Source organism: Magnolia sinica, chromosome 3, assembly GCF_029962835.1.
Source record: "Magnolia sinica isolate HGM2019 chromosome 3, MsV1, whole genome shotgun sequence".
Classification (NCBI taxonomy): domain Eukaryota; kingdom Viridiplantae; phylum Streptophyta; class Magnoliopsida; order Magnoliales; family Magnoliaceae; genus Magnolia; species Magnolia sinica.
Genome location: NC_080575.1, coordinates 27,572,133 through 27,587,925, shown reverse-complemented (window position 1 = coordinate 27,587,925; position 15,793 = coordinate 27,572,133). Strand labels below are relative to the sequence as shown.

General features: G+C 39.3%; 1 protein-coding gene across 3 annotated transcripts in view; it reads left to right on the top strand.

The window, feature by feature from the left end:
- The first annotated feature begins 2,403 nt into the window (after positions 1–2,403).
- LOC131239735 (uncharacterized) overlaps positions 2,404–15,793 on the top strand; it is a 97,485-nt gene continuing 84,095 nt past the window's right edge. For all 3 annotated transcript variants that reach the window (XM_058237580.1, XM_058237579.1, XM_058237582.1), the window contains exons 1-3: positions 2,404–3,031; positions 9,070–9,161; positions 9,358–10,058. In XM_058237580.1, the coding sequence (XP_058093563.1) occupies positions 2,651–3,031; positions 9,070–9,161; positions 9,358–10,058 (1,174 nt within the window). In that variant the 5' untranslated portion in view covers positions 2,404–2,650. The remainder of the gene's footprint in view (positions 3,032–9,069; positions 9,162–9,357; positions 10,059–15,793) is intronic.

The window sequence follows — 15,793 nt, the reverse complement described above, 5'->3', positions numbered from 1 at the left end:
TGGAGGCATAAATGTGTACAGGGCATTCATTTTTAAAAATTTTTATTTTTAATTATAGATAATTTTAAGTAATGAGCTTAGAAATCAATCAGCACAATGCTTAAGTGGACCACAGCAGATGAAGCAGTTGAAACTCACTGTTGAAACCTTTTTAGGAGTTAGAGTAATGTTTAATTGCCATTTAACTTGTTTATAAGTTTAGAAAAATTCAAAGTTCATGAATAAGGGAAAAAACAAATATCAGAATGATCCAAAACTTATATCACAAACTAAAGAAGTTTTTAATGGTGTGAGTTCAATACCCATTATGTGGTTCACTTGAGCCTTCGATCTAGCTTGTTTTGTAGTTCATACTCCAAAATAATATCGAGAAATGGAAGAACAGTGTGGATAAAACCCAAATGTCACGGTGGGCCACAACGCCACAGATTATCATACAAGCGGGACAGGATGCAATCCGCTTCCATTCGGTAGGGTCGGAAAGCGATGGAAACGATTGCGGGTTTTCGACAGCACCTGTCTTGGGCAAGCGGATTGCGTTTTACTGCTGACGGGATGGACTTGTCCGGTGTACGCATTCAGTAGCTACCTAGATTAGTGAAGTGACATCACTAAGTTACGTAGCCCTCAGCATGATGTATGGGTTGTATCCACGCCGGCAACACGTTTGAAGATATCATTTTAAGGCATCAGCTGGAGAACCAATCCAAAGATCAAGTAGACCCTGCAACAGATAAAAAGTAGGGGTTGAATGCTGACCACTGAAACTTCTTAAGGAGTGCATAACTTTTTGATCAAGCAGGTATTTGTGTTTTTCCTTCGTGTCCATGTGAACTTATGAACCAATTATATTTCAAATAAACATTATGATGAGGCCTTGAAAGGTTTCAAGGGTGGGTGTCACTATCTCCACTATTTTCTTTAATGGGTCCACTTAAGCTTTGGGTCCGCTATATTTTTGGACTCATGTCGTAAAATTATCTAAACAAATGAAAGAACGAAGTAGATACAACACATATATCATGGTGGGGCCCACTAAACTTGGTGATGTTACTTCAGTAATGACATAGCTATTGAATAGCTAATCCACATTCCAAAAAATAAAGCAATTCCAATTACCAAATGAACCATGAAGCAATTCCAATTATCAAATGAACCATGTCATAAGAAACGGTAGTGATTGACCATTAATGAACCACAAAAGTTCTAGATCTAAGATGATATTTGTTCTTCCCTTGTAGAGTCCTACGTGACTTTAATCAACCAATGGGATGACAAATAAACACTACCGTATCATTAAGGTGCACTCTAAAATGTTTTTAATTGTAGGCATTTAAGTACAACGGTTTCCTATCGTATGATCCATCCCGTAATTGGACCTGCTTCATTTTTGGATCAATGCCTCAAAATGATATAAGTATGGAATACATAAATCAATGTGGGCCCTACAATAAGGGGGCACTGTCTTGGTTGAGGCCAGGTATCACCTATCCACTCCCTTTATCCACACCTTGAATTCATTAAAAATCCATGAGCACACAAAGGAGGCATATCAAGGCTGGTGAGCCACACCACTGGAAGAATGGTGAAATAATGATGCCACTGGGCCACTGGTGAAACTTTCCTCAGGCCATGGTGATATTTATTTGCCATCCACCTGGTTTCGAGTCAAACAAATTTGAGTGGCTCCAAATAGCTTTCAACCGTAAGCATTCAAGTACCCACTGTTTCCTGCGATATGGTTAGCTATTGATCTGCCTCATATATATATATATATATATATATATATATATATAATGAAACCTAAATATATACACTATGAAATGAATATATGGAGCTGGTGGTCGGTGCTCTGTGGGCCCATCATGATGTATGTGTTTCATCCATTCCGTCTATCTATTTTTCTAGATGAATTTATGGTGATACACAAAAAATGGGATATATCCCAATCTCAAGTGGACCACATCACAGGAAACAGTGTTGAATGAACTTCGACCGTTAAAAATTTTTTGGGGACTATAAAAGTATTGGATCAAGTTGATCTTTGTTTTCTCCCTTCATCTGGGTCTTTATGACCTAGTAAACGGATTGGATTTCAAATAAACAGTACATTAGGCCTTAGGAGGATTTAAATGATAGATATCCGATCACTATTTTTTTCCTGTGGTGTGATCCATTTGAGATTAATATCCCATAATTTTTGGGATAAAGACATAAAATGATATTTTAAAATGGATGAACGGAATGGATGAAACAAATACATCATGGTGGGACCCACAGAGCACCGACCACCAGCTCCGGGGCTGGTGTCAGGGGGAGTAGCCAATCCGTCTGCAATATGGTTAGCTATTGATCTGCCTCGTATATATATATATATATATATAATCTTAACAATCCAACAGAGACGGGGCCAGGACATTGGGATGCAGAGTCATTCCCGCGAAAAGAGGTGGCAAAGTTCCATTTGACTGAGAAACCCTCCTTAGCTCCTAAGAAACCCAGAAGCATCTTCCTCATCCCAGAAAAGCCTTCCTTTCTTCTTCCCCCATCTTACAAAAGGAAGCTTTCCTTCGAAATACCCAACCCCACCAACTCCAAATCACGACCGTTCAAATTCATACAGCAGCATCAGCAGACATTTGATCGGGCCATGGCGCAGATCCTCCCTCCATGCCCGCCCAATTCCTTCTCCCTCAATTCCACAGTCTGCGTCTGCAATCCTGGTTACTTCATGAACCCTGCCCGCAACGACTGTACCCTCTTCACCGCCTCCCCCAACGAGTGGGCCGTGGGATCCGGCGTTGAGTACGGCCCGTTCTTCCCCGAGACCATCTTCTCCTTCGATTCCATCAAGAAGTTCACGCAGTCGCAGGCCATCTTCCTCGAAGCCACAATGGTCGTCCTTGTCTCCTGGTTAGCCTTCTGCCTTGCCGTCCGGTTCGGGAAGATCGACGGCGGCCGGACCATCTGGTTCCGGATCCGATGGTGGATCAGCCGGTGGGATGTCTGCTACGCCACTCGCCATTGGCTGGTTAGCTTCGCTTGTCCTTATGGGATTTTTCGCTCAATATTTTGCCTTTTTTTTTTTTTTTTTTTTTTTTTTCCAATTTTCGACATGCATTTTCTGGCCAGCAGCTCGGCATTGTTTGCTATAATGGTTCCCATGGATTTGAATGTTAGCCTATAAGACCGGGGAGCAGATTAGGTGCAGCCCGGCGTCACCGAAGAATAGTTTTATTCAAATAATCATCATGACTCCTAAGAGAAAGAGTCTTTACATGTTTTTTATTTTTATTTTAAATTTTTTTTTTTATACTTATGCTAAAAGCAAGGAAAACCAATATAATCCTAACCTTCCGTTGCTTCTATTCCTCGCCATTATTTCATTAAAAATTAAAATTGACGAAAGTACCCTTGTATCCTCTCACAACCATATAAACATTATGAGAATTGGCCATAAATCACTCAAATGATATCAGAAATCCATAATCTTGGGCTTGTTTAAAAGCTAAACCCAATAGGCTTTGATATGAAACCAATTTTCTTTCATTTGGATATCATTTTGATGCCTGAGAAACTAGTTTAATTAGCTCTAACTCACTAAGTAACTACTCGTTTAGAGTGCACGTCAGGTTCGCTAATCTTGCATCATATAAATCTAGACCCACAAAGTTGTTCAAATATTGTATCTAGAAGATTGGATGATCCAAATCCTTTATTAGGACCCTTGGATGGGCCAGATCTTTGATTGACAAGCCTTTGCATCCTAAAGGCATAACAGGGTAGGAAACAAATGATGCAATTTCATAGCAAATCTGACGCAAGAATGAATGTGATGAGGTCGATCACCGTCTTCCTCAAGGGATTACTACTCCAAATCCACGGAGCTTCTCTGGACTCACAGAGATTTCTTGAATCCACGACGAAAAAATAGGAAAGAATAGAAATAAATTCTAATAAATTTGAAATTTCATTGATAGATAATAAAAACTAATTTACAACCTTTTAAATAGTGATACCAAACATTGGAAGAAGTTTCAAAATCAAACTCTGACTCAAACTCCCTAGAATTCGTAACTTACTATAAATAGTAAATTTTTACTATTTATAGTAAGTATCCTATTTGGCTTAACCAGGTTATTCTCCTAATTTTTCTGAGCACTTTTCATGTTGGACACAATTCCTAAAGCTCAAAGGATGAAGAGTTATAATCAAACTAAAACTTACTATAAATAGTAAAAACGGAAATAAAATGGATTTTCGACCATCAATCTGATGGAATCTCGCGAATTTGGCGCGGGCAACCCGACTTGCTTAAAGTAGCTTCTCCTACCCCAAAATCATATATGGTATGTTGAGTAACTCATGCGGGATATGCCTGTTTTAAGGTTCTGACAGTCCGGATCACTTCCACCTCTGATCGGGCCTTCTCTGGTCCATCTTGGACATGAAAGTGTCTACGACCTACTCTACATCAGTCTCCTCTACTTCAAAAGAACTTGTCCTGCTTCGGTTCATGATATTCGGTCAAGTGCGCCCCGTCTTCCTCAAGGGGGATAACTACTCCGAATCCACGGAGCTTCTCTGAACTCCTCACAGAGATGCCTCGAATCCATGAAGAAAGATAGAAACTAGAAGTAATTCTAGAAATTCGAAATAAATTGCTTCATAATTTTCTCCATGTTATACCATTTATAAAGAAAAAAAAATTAAATCAAAATTCGTAATTACCAAAAATAGCAAAATTCTAACTCTAATAAAAATCCTAATTCTAGTAAAACTCTTCTAAAGCTTAATTTTTAAAAATAAAAATTCCAAATAAACTTTGCTAAAAGAGTCCTATAATGATTAAAGGTTATTTCTAAAAAAGAAGAAAATCTAAAACTCTAAAAATAAGAAAATATTATAAAAATCAGAATTACTAAAAATAGCATTTTTTAACTTAAATTTTCATTTTTGAGCTGAAAGCGCGCGCTTTCTGGCAAAACGGACAGTTGCGACCCACTTTGTGGGTCAGTTCATCTCAAATGGTCCGTTATAGTAAAGATTGATATGTTGTGCATTCCGTAACGATACCTAGATTAAAAGTTATGATCAATTTACGGTGCACCTTTTGGTCCAACCATGCTAGGAATGTATCAGTGCCACGTCTTACATCAGACCCTTCCACTTGGAAAAAACTCGTCCTCGAGTTATCCAAATGACTTCGCACATGATACTCAAACAATTTATGACACCGATGTTTATCAACCTTTTCCTTGTACTTTGCATTAGGCTCTTGAGCTGACACAATACATGTATTCATGCTCTCCTTGACTTGACTAGTATGTATCAGTTCCTTCACTTATGCCTGTAAGATCTCACATTCTTTTTGATAATGTTGGCAATTAGTCAGACTTGCCCCTGAGACAAGATCAATGTGGCTTTATATATCTTGTATTAGAAGCAATTTATTAGGGAGTTCATTGAGCACAATCGCCTTGAACTCCCGCAACATTGGTTTAAAATCCTCTGGGATTTTCATAGGCTCTATATATTTTCCTTTGCAACTAATGTATCTACATCTCCTCTTTCCTCAGATTTTTTAATAAAATCTTGTTCGGTTATGAGAGACTGTCCCTCCACTTTAGAAGTCTTGGGTTGATTCTCTGTTCCCATAGGGGTCACATGTCCGCCACTGATGAATCTTGTGGCCCGTCGCGACTCCGTTTCGACGAGGTCATCTCTCATCGACAAATAATGAGATTTCTCTGCATAAGCCCTTACTAATCGTCTATCCTCCCAACAATTTTGGTTTTGTTGGAATAATACCTGATCATAATCTCAAAGGAGGAATCACATGCACAACAACTGCTTCATCCGAGACCACGTGCGGATTGACGCCTTCATCTGTCTTGTCCGCTCAAGTTGAAGTTGTTCTTACCAAACCAAAGCTCCGACCTTCAATTTGTAAGCTACAAGTTTAACTTTCGTCTCTTCCACGATGTCTATGTAGTTGAAGAAATGTTCGACTTCAAGCAACCAATCGAGGAAGTCCTTGAAGTGGAGTTGGCCGTTGAAACTAGGAAGATCGACTTTCATCTTGAATTCTCGTTTCCTTTGATCTATCCGATCAATGCCTTGTCTGGGATGTTGTAGAATCATGTTGCTGGATCTCACCTTCTCTAGAGTGATCATGTGGTTCATTGTTGACACCGTCCTACGATCAGTGCGATTATGAGTTACAGTACTTGCTGGGGGCGGATCACCGCCATGAACACGGAGTTGCCCTAGGGCTTCCGTCATGCAATCGATGGAAGCCTGTAGCCCCTGCATGACTTGTCGATTCTCTCATTGCGCTACTTCAAAAGCTGTTAAAAGATGATCCATGGAGCACTGGCCATGGGATTGTTGCCTGACCCGTTGTTAGAAGCCATAGATCCGGGAAGAAAGCCTTGCTCTGATACCAACTGACGCAGAGATGGACGTGATGAGGTCGATCACCATCTTCCTAAAGGGATAACTATGAATCCACGGAGTTTCTCTGGACTCCTCACAAAGATTCCTCGAATCCACGAGGAAAAAATAGAAATAAATTCTAGTAAATTCAAATTTTCATAATAGATAATAAAATCAAATTTACAACTTTTTAAATAGTGATACCAAACCTTGGAAGAAGTTTCCGAATCAAACCCTAACTCAAACTCCCTAAAATTTGTAACTTACTATAAAAAGTAAATTTATATTTACTATTTATAGTAAGTCTCCAATTTGGCTTAACCACGTTATTCTCCTAATTTTTCTAAGCACTTTTCATGTTGGACACAATTCCTAAAGCTCAAAGGATGAAGAGTTATAATTAAACTAAAACTTACTATAAATATTAAAAACGGAAATAAAATGGATTTTCGACCATCGATCTGATGGAATCTCGCAAATTCGGCGTGGGCAACCCGGCATAGCCGGGTTGGTTGGCTAAAGTAGCTTCTCACCCCAAAATCATATATGGTACATTGAGTAACTCATTCTGGTTTGCGAGATGCGCCTGTTTTAAGGTTCTGACGGTCCGGATCACTTTCACCTCCGATCGGGCCTTCTCTGGTCCATCTTGGACATGAAAGTGTCCGCGACCTGCTCTACATCAAAATCCCCTTTTGTTCTCCTTAAGTTGTTAAGCACCGGGTTATGTTAAATTGGGATCTAACCAAATTATGGGATGAAGAAGGATGCTCGTGCCTATCTATGGGTTACTTAGTCAGGCTAAGAGAGCTATCATTGAAGGGTGTCTTACTGTGTTTGGATGCAATATGAAATTGAATGGTAATAAATTTTTAAAAATAGCCAAGTTGTAATTAGCCTGCAATTCACATTGAGGGCCTCCACTCCAAATTACTATTTTGTTACTTTCAAATTGAACTTGGAAGGAACAAAACTGCAGCTCAAATGCTACTTCCTTGCATCATGCAGGCTAGGAAATATTAATGTTTATTATCTGCTCCGCTTGGTTAAACTAAGCATTTACCATTTAATTCACTTGGATATCTGAGAAGACTGGAAATATTGATAAAGACATCTCCAGTAGAATCACAGCTGGGTGGATGGAGTAGAGATGTGCATTTGGAGCGTTATGTAATAGCCGCATGCTTATGAAACTTGAGCAAATTTTTGTAAAAACAACTATTCAACTGAGTGTACTTTATGGGGCAGAGTTTTGGGTTGTTTGAATCAACATGAGTGCAGGATGAGTGTTGCAGAGATGAGAATGCAGAGATGGATGTGGGAAGACTATAGATTAAATTTGGGTTGTCTGAAGCAGCCGAGTAGTTAGAGTAAGCTATTAAATTATGCAGAGCAGATTGAGATGTTTTGGTCATGTGCAACAAAGCCTAGAGATGGCGTCATAAAGAAGGCAGCCTTGATTAGAATCAAAGTTTCTAAAAGTGGATGAGAAAAAAATCTAAAGGACTTGGATTGATGTGCTAAAAATGGAAATGAAAGCTTATTCACTTAATGAGGATAGGGCTTTATGTGGGAACAATAGGTGAAACAAAATGAGTATAGGCGATCCCAAATATTTGTGACAAGGTCATGACAATGAATTATGGGTGTCTTTGGTTGTGACTGGAAATGGCACTGTCTATTTGATTGTAGGTATAAAAGCTCCTTACTGCAGTGCTAATTAAAGTTTTCACCTTGTAATATTTGGTGCAAACCAAGGGAAAATCTTGTTAGATTTCTTCTCAACCGTTTTGTTGCTAGCCTGGCTTGAGAAGTAATGTCATATAAAATTGGGGAATATGGAGGTATATTGCAAAATAAAATGCCATAAAATGTCTACGGTGAGTCAGACAGCCCATCCTTATTTTGCCTGTATCTTGAGAATTTGAGATTCAGGAGATTGTACTTGATCCTTGCATACCCAATTTCTGTTACCCATACTTGGTTAACGTTTCATGATGTAGGATGCAAATGGGCCATGTCAGCCAGGTTGAGGTTTTCCATCTTTCATGCTGATGACCTTGCATGACAGGAGATGATAGTTGGCATTCTGTGGTAGGAATACAAGAGGGACAAAGTTGCCAACGGTTAAAGATTTCGTTAACCTAATTTTGTTGTATGTTGGATAATATTACCTAGCAGAGTGGGTTGAAGGCTCGAAAATGATTTTTGGGGAAGAGGGTAAAGAAAATTTTATTCCAAGAAAATCAGTCTCAAAAGAATGGAGCAGATTTTTGGCTTTATGAGAGTCTCTCATGTGCCATCTCACCAAACTTTGTAAGGAAATTGAAATATTCTAGTACTATTTCATAGCAGTGAATTTGACGAGATTTCATGTATCCTTTCTGGCTTTCAAAATTTCTCAAGGCTTGTAGTTATGTTCTGATTCTTGATGTAAATGTAAGTATTTTGTAACTAGTAGTGTCCCATGACCATTTAGATCTGCCTACTTTAGATTCTAAGGGTGTAGGTAAGGATTTAATATTCTTTGCTGGAGTTTCATCATGCAAGATATAAGTTAATGTGTTGAATGTTCAGTTTATAACCTGTTTGTGTACTATCTCAAATAATTTTTGTTTTTCTTTTATGTAGGATGACAGAAAGGTTGTGACAAAGCGGAAAACTGAGCTGGGTGGAAGTTTCTCTGTTGCAAGTTGGATACTTTTCATCGGTCTGCTTGCAGCGTGAGTGGCTAATGGTATTCTGTCTTCAGAGCCAAATAGATTAGTGGCATTTTTCTTTCTAGGCTTTGAGCTGTGATATCTTTTTTCTGCGGTCAGATTAGGTTTTCATTTCACCTTCTCTTCTTGCCATCTGGAACTTCTATAGATTTGTCTTCATCAATCCTGTAACAGGTTTTTTTTTATTTTTTGGTAACAGGTTGCTATACCAAATTATTACGAAAAGAACTGTTGAGGTGCACAAAATTAAACCAGCCAATGGTCCTGATTTATCGTCCTTCATCAATGACATGGAATTCAATATAACTACAATTTCTAGCATGAGCTGTTCCCATTTACGCGGTCTTGGTACTTTGGTGACTGGCACTCCTGGTTTCGTTGACTATAGGGTTTCCCCTTTATCAATCTTTGCAAGCTATTATTGCCAAAACACGAGCAGGGGGCCGACTGTTACTCTAAAATGCAGCAATTGTCAGGTCCCAAGGGACGGCTACTACATTTCGTGGCAGTTTGTTGATCTACAAAATGACCCTGCTACTGCTGTGGGTTTTCAGTTCAACCTTACAGCAAAGAAGCATGGTGACAATAAGCACGTGAGCTTTGTCACTGGCATACTGAAGTCTAGAGGCAATATGGATGAGAGGCCAAATACATTTCGAGGGGCAGATGTAAATGTGTTGAAGTTTCATTTGTTCCCACGGGTGTACCGTAATTTAAATAACCTAAGCCTCCTTCAGCCTCTGTTTCGTGATTTTCTTCCTGGCTCGTCCTTTTTCGAGACAAGCCAGCTCAAAACCTCTCTGCAAAGTTCTAAAGATGGATTGATCAATACAACGCTGCATGTCAACTTTATTTCTGACTACATCGTTGAGATTGACAATGAAAATGCTTTGGGACCTGGTAAGAATCTCTCTCTCTCTCTCTCTCTCTCTCTCTCTCTCTCACACACACACACACACACACACACACACACACACACTGTTTCTCTTGTTATATAAGACAAATGGTGTTCTACTTCTGGAATCTTTCCATTTCTAACCTGCATAGTAACTTACGTAAACACCATTTCCCTTTTCTTTTGTTGCCCTTTAGTATATCCAGAACTATGCACTAAGCAATTTGCATTCTTCCCTTGAACAATGAATTCTAAGCAGTGGTAACATAGTTTTTTTTTATTTAAAAAATATATATATGTATGTGTGTGTATATATATATATATATATATATATATATATAAAATTTAAATAACTATTTGTACACCTAGTCATCTTAAAAAAATAAAAAATAAATCATACCCTAGCCTTAGTTGTTGTTCTTCCTCTTATTTATACTAGTTCAGGGTAGTTCTCTTTAGTTGACACTCTCTATACATGCAAAAGATCCATGTGCTCATGGGAAATAAGATATAAATAGATTGAAAGGGGAACTTTATAGGAAAGCTATAAGACTAGCCATGCTTTATGGGGCATAATGTTGGGCAATGAAGGAACAACATGTTCATAGGATGAGTGTAGCTGAAATGAGGATGGTGGATGAGTGGCAATGTGAGGAAGGAAAGAATTAGAAATGAATGCATTCGAGGGAACTTAGGAGTAGCATCGGTAGGTGATAAGATGAGAGCAATTAGACTCAGATGGTTGGTTCATGTGCAACGGAGACCAAGACCTGTGCTAGTTAGAAGGTGTGAGTTGGTACAAATTGAAGGCTATAAAAGGTCTAGGGGAAGGCCCAAAAGGATATGGGTGGAGGTCAAGGTATTCAAAATCGGTTACGTAACGGCCGTTACGTAACGGTAACAGTCATAACTGTTACGCATTACGGGGTTAAAATGGCCGTAACGGCCGTTATAGAAAAACGGGCCGTAATGGCCCCGTAACGGTCCCATAACGGCCCCGTAACGGTCCGGTAACGGCATTTTTCAAAAAATAAAAAACGGCCGTAACGGCCGATATGGGGGCTGTAACAGTCGTTACGGCCCGTATCATAACGGTAACGGTGGTGGCCATTACAGCCACCGTTACCATTACAAAACACCTTGGTGGAGGTAATAAGAACAAACTTGATGAACTATGGTCTAATTGAAGCTATGGCCCTTGATAGAGTGGAATGGCAATGCAGGATTATGCAACTGATCCCAATTATTGGGATAAAGCTTAGATGATGATGACATACCTTGATGCATTATATGTAGCATGGTACCTTTCACATGTGGACATGCACTTGTGTGTTTGAATGTATAGATTGGTGTAGCAGAGTTTTAGAAAAGAAATTTAATCTCTGGTCATCAACTATGAACAAGTATGCAATATGGTCTTTAAAATGAAATATTAGGTTTATGTGTCTGGATGAATATCCAATTGAATTGCAATTATTAGTCTAATGAAATGTTAATAATCAAAATGTGATTTCCTTGTCATTCATATTGAGGCTCCAAACCAAGGTATTTCATAATGGTACGGCCACCACTATGACCTTTACGATATGGGCCAAAACGGCCCTCTCTCTCTCTCTCTCTCTTTAAAAAATAAAAATAAAAATTTATTGAAATAAAAAATCTATTTCTGCCTTGTACAGACTGTTACAAGGACCATAATGGTGGTTGCAAGTCATTTTTTCCATAACAACTGTTATGCTCATTACAACCTTGTAACATGTAACGGTTGCCACCATTACCTTTACGTCCTCGTAATGGCCGTTAGTCTCTTAGCAAACTGGTCATTGTCCCAATTCACTTGAATCATCATCTTCTTTCCCTTTTCATTTAATTGGGCAACTTGCTTAACTAGTTCTTTCATTCTCCTATTCATTTTAGGAAGAATGGGAAACTTTCTCCTAACATTCACCTCTTCTTGAGGTGGCTTCCTTGGTGGACTTCTTACTATTTGTAGCATTCTCCCAGTTGGTAGAAATTTACATATAATGCTTGAACCTGGGGTGGATAGTGAGTTTCTAAATGCTAGGCATTCAAATTTTAGGTGACCCACATCACCACATGCATGACAGACAGGAGATGTCCTTGGTTTGCTACCTGAAGCTATCAATTCTTTTATAATCACAAGGGGGATAGAGGTTGGACTGGTTTTGCAGCTATCATAACCTAAACTTCTATTGTCCCCCGATCTCTTACCCAAGCTTAAAAGCCTTTCTAATTTTTCCTTGCTTTGGGTAAACTTGTGATTGATGTTGGCATGAGATTTTGATTTGTCAAGTTCTAATTTCAAATCATGATCAACAGATTTCATCCTAACTAATTCAGTTTATAGGTCTTCATTTTTCTTAACTAATTCAACCACTTCGCTTTCATATCTCGTATTGTCTATAGCGTAGTTGCCATTGTCTCTTGTTAGTTCTTCAATCTCATCAACCAATTGTTCCTTTTCAGCCCTGGCTTCTTCAGGCTGATTGCTCAATTGTTTGTTTTCGGTTTTAGCTTGACCAAGCTTTTTAAGAACTTTCAAGCTTTCGGTGTACAACTAGTCATAGGCTTCTTGTAAACCGGTATTATGAACTTCTTCCTCTTCTTCATCTGAAGCAGACTGGTCTTTTACATGATCATCCTTGTCTTTCATGTCCTTTGATTCATGGATAATTGTGGTGGTGGAGGCCTTAAGTATTCTTTATGAGCCTTAGTCTCCATCACTTTGGGATTCATCTGAATCTGAGTTTGAATCCTCTGAGTCGTCCCAGGTGGTAGCCATTGCCTTTCCTTTAGATTTGTTTTTAGTGGGACATTCGCATGCAAGGTTGTCAGATTTGCTCAATGATCCTCAATCGAGTGGTCCTTTTCTTATATAGAAATCATTTTCCCTAATTACAATATATCCCTTAATTACAGTATCTCCTAATTACAACATAATATCTCCTAATTACAGCAGCATCTATATCCCCTAATTACAGCATAATATCTCCTAATTACAGCATCTATATCCCCTAATTACAGCAGCATCTATATCCCCTAATTACAGCATAATATCACCTAATTACAGCATCTATATCCCCTAATTACAGCAGCATCTATATCCCCTAATTACAGCATCTATATCCCCTAATTACAACAAAGATATTTACAGATCTGTTTCCTAAATAACAGTACAATTTATTTATGGTAAGTATGTTGTCTATCCTACTAACATCCCCCCTCAAATTAATGTTGGTCGATCAAGAAGCATCAATTTGCCAATAAGAAACTGATGACGTAGTCGTGTCATAGTTTTGGTGAAGACGTCCGCTATCTGAAGGTCGCTTGAGACATGTGGAAGAGAGATAACTCGAGTATCAACAGCTTCCAGAATAGAATGGCAGTCCACCTCGGTATGTTTGGTACGCTCGTGATAGACGGGATTGGTAACGATCTGAATAGCACTCGTATTATCAGCATGAAGAGAAGTGGGAGTAGACTGAGGAAAACCTATTTCAGCAAGTAAGCCACAGAGCCACATAATCTCCGAGCAAGCTGCTGACATGGCATAGTACTCGGACTCGGTCGAAGATTTGGAAACACGATCTTGTTTCTTACTCTTCCAAGAGATAAGTGAATCACCAAGAAACATACATCACTCGATGACAGACCGGCAAGTATCAGGACATCCTGCCCAGTCAGCATCACTAAAAGCCACAAGGCGAAGAGGAGTACCAGTAGAGAAGAACAAGTCACGGTGAGAGGAATCCCGGAGATATTGAATAATTCGGCGGACCATGGCAAGATGAAGGTGGCGAGGAGACTGCATAAATTGACTGACTTGCTAGACAGCAAAGGAGATATCAGGTCGTGTAATAGTGAGATAATTGAGACTACCAACTAACTGTTGAAACACCATGTGATCGGGAAGAAGATCCCCCTCACGTCGATACTTGACATTCACTTTCAAAGGGGTATCCACAGAAGAGGAGTCCTGCAAACCAGATAAGGAAATCAAGTCCTCCGTGTATTTATGTTGATGCAGGATAACCTCAGAGGAATCGGACTAAACTTCCCAACCGAGGAAATACTAGAGAGGACCAAGATCTTTCATATGGAATGAATCATGAAGATGCTGCTTGAGTTGATCAATGAGGGCAGAATCAGTCCCAGTGATGACAATGTCGTCGACATAAACCAGAAGAAGAATGATACCAACAGAAGTCGTACGAAGAAACAACGAAGAATCATATTGGCTTTGGATGAAAGAAAATCGAAGTAAGGTAGCCCGGAACTTATCAAACCAGGCCCGGGGAACCTGTTTCAAACCATACAGAGAGCGCTTCAGCTTACACACATTCGACGTCGACGACGAGTAGAGGCCAGGAGGAGGTGTCATGTAAACATCTTCCTGTAAATCACCGTGAAGAAATGCGTTCTTCACATCCATCTGGCAAAGGGACCATCCCTGAGAGGCCGCAATGGCAATAATAGTACGCACAGTTATCATTTTAGCGACAGGAGCAAAGGTCTCCTCATAGTCAACCTCATACTCCTAGCGGTTACCAAGGGCAACCAAACGAGCCTTATAATGGTCCACAGACCCACCAGGCTGAAGTTTCACAGAAAAAACCCACTGACACCCAATTAGCTTGACATGAGAAGGACAAGGGACCATGTCCCAAGTCTGATTTTCTTGAAGAGCTTGAAGTTCTTCCTGCATAGCCTTTCTCCAACACTCATGTTTATTAGTTTGTGAGTAGGAATTAGGAATCGACACAGTTGATAAGGTAGCCGTGAAGGAGGTATGAGGGAAACCATACCTATCCGGTTGATGAGAAGTATGGCTAGATCGTTAAGGAGGGTGCAAAACGAGATCAGGTGGCAGATCAGACTTAAGAAGGGGTAGAGTTGGTCGACGGCATTCATACACAAAACCAGGCTTGAAGCGTTCAGGAGGGCACATCAAATCATCAAAGTGAGGAAGAACAGAAACTGCAGGAGATGATGTAATAGAACTGGGAAAGAAATATTGATGCTCAAAGAAAATGACATTACGAGATATATGAAATTTATTGGAAGAAGCATCATAGCACACAAATCCTTTTTGAGATAAGTTATATCCCATAAAGACACATTTCACAAATTGCGCAGAGAGTTTGTGACGTTGATGCGGAGGTAGATGCACAAAACAAACACAACCAAAAGTGTGTAAGTTAAGAAAGGTAGGGTGCTGTTTATGCAGACGATAGAATGGAGAGTCGAAATTTAGCACTTTAGAAGGCAACCTATTAATCAATTATACTGTTGTAGCTAAAGCTTTAACCCAAAATTTAGGAGGAACAAAATATGCAAGTTACAAGGTCCTAACAACATCTAACAAATGTCGATTTTTGCGCTCAGCCACGCCATTCTGTTTAGGCGTATAAGGACACGAGCGGTGAGAAACAATTCCTTTGTGACGAAGAAACTCAAGAAATTCATGAGACATATATTCTCCACCAGAATCAGATCGTAAAGTCTTAATGCTAATGGTAAATTGATTCTCAACATATGCTAGAAACGATTTGAAAACACCAAAGACTTCAAACTTATAGCGCAGAAAATATACCCAAGTATGCCGACTATGGTCATCTATGAATGTCACAAAATATTTATAATGAGCATGAGAAATGACAGGAGTAATGCCCCATACATCACTATTAACAAGGTCAAAACAATTCTTTGCCCTACTCCT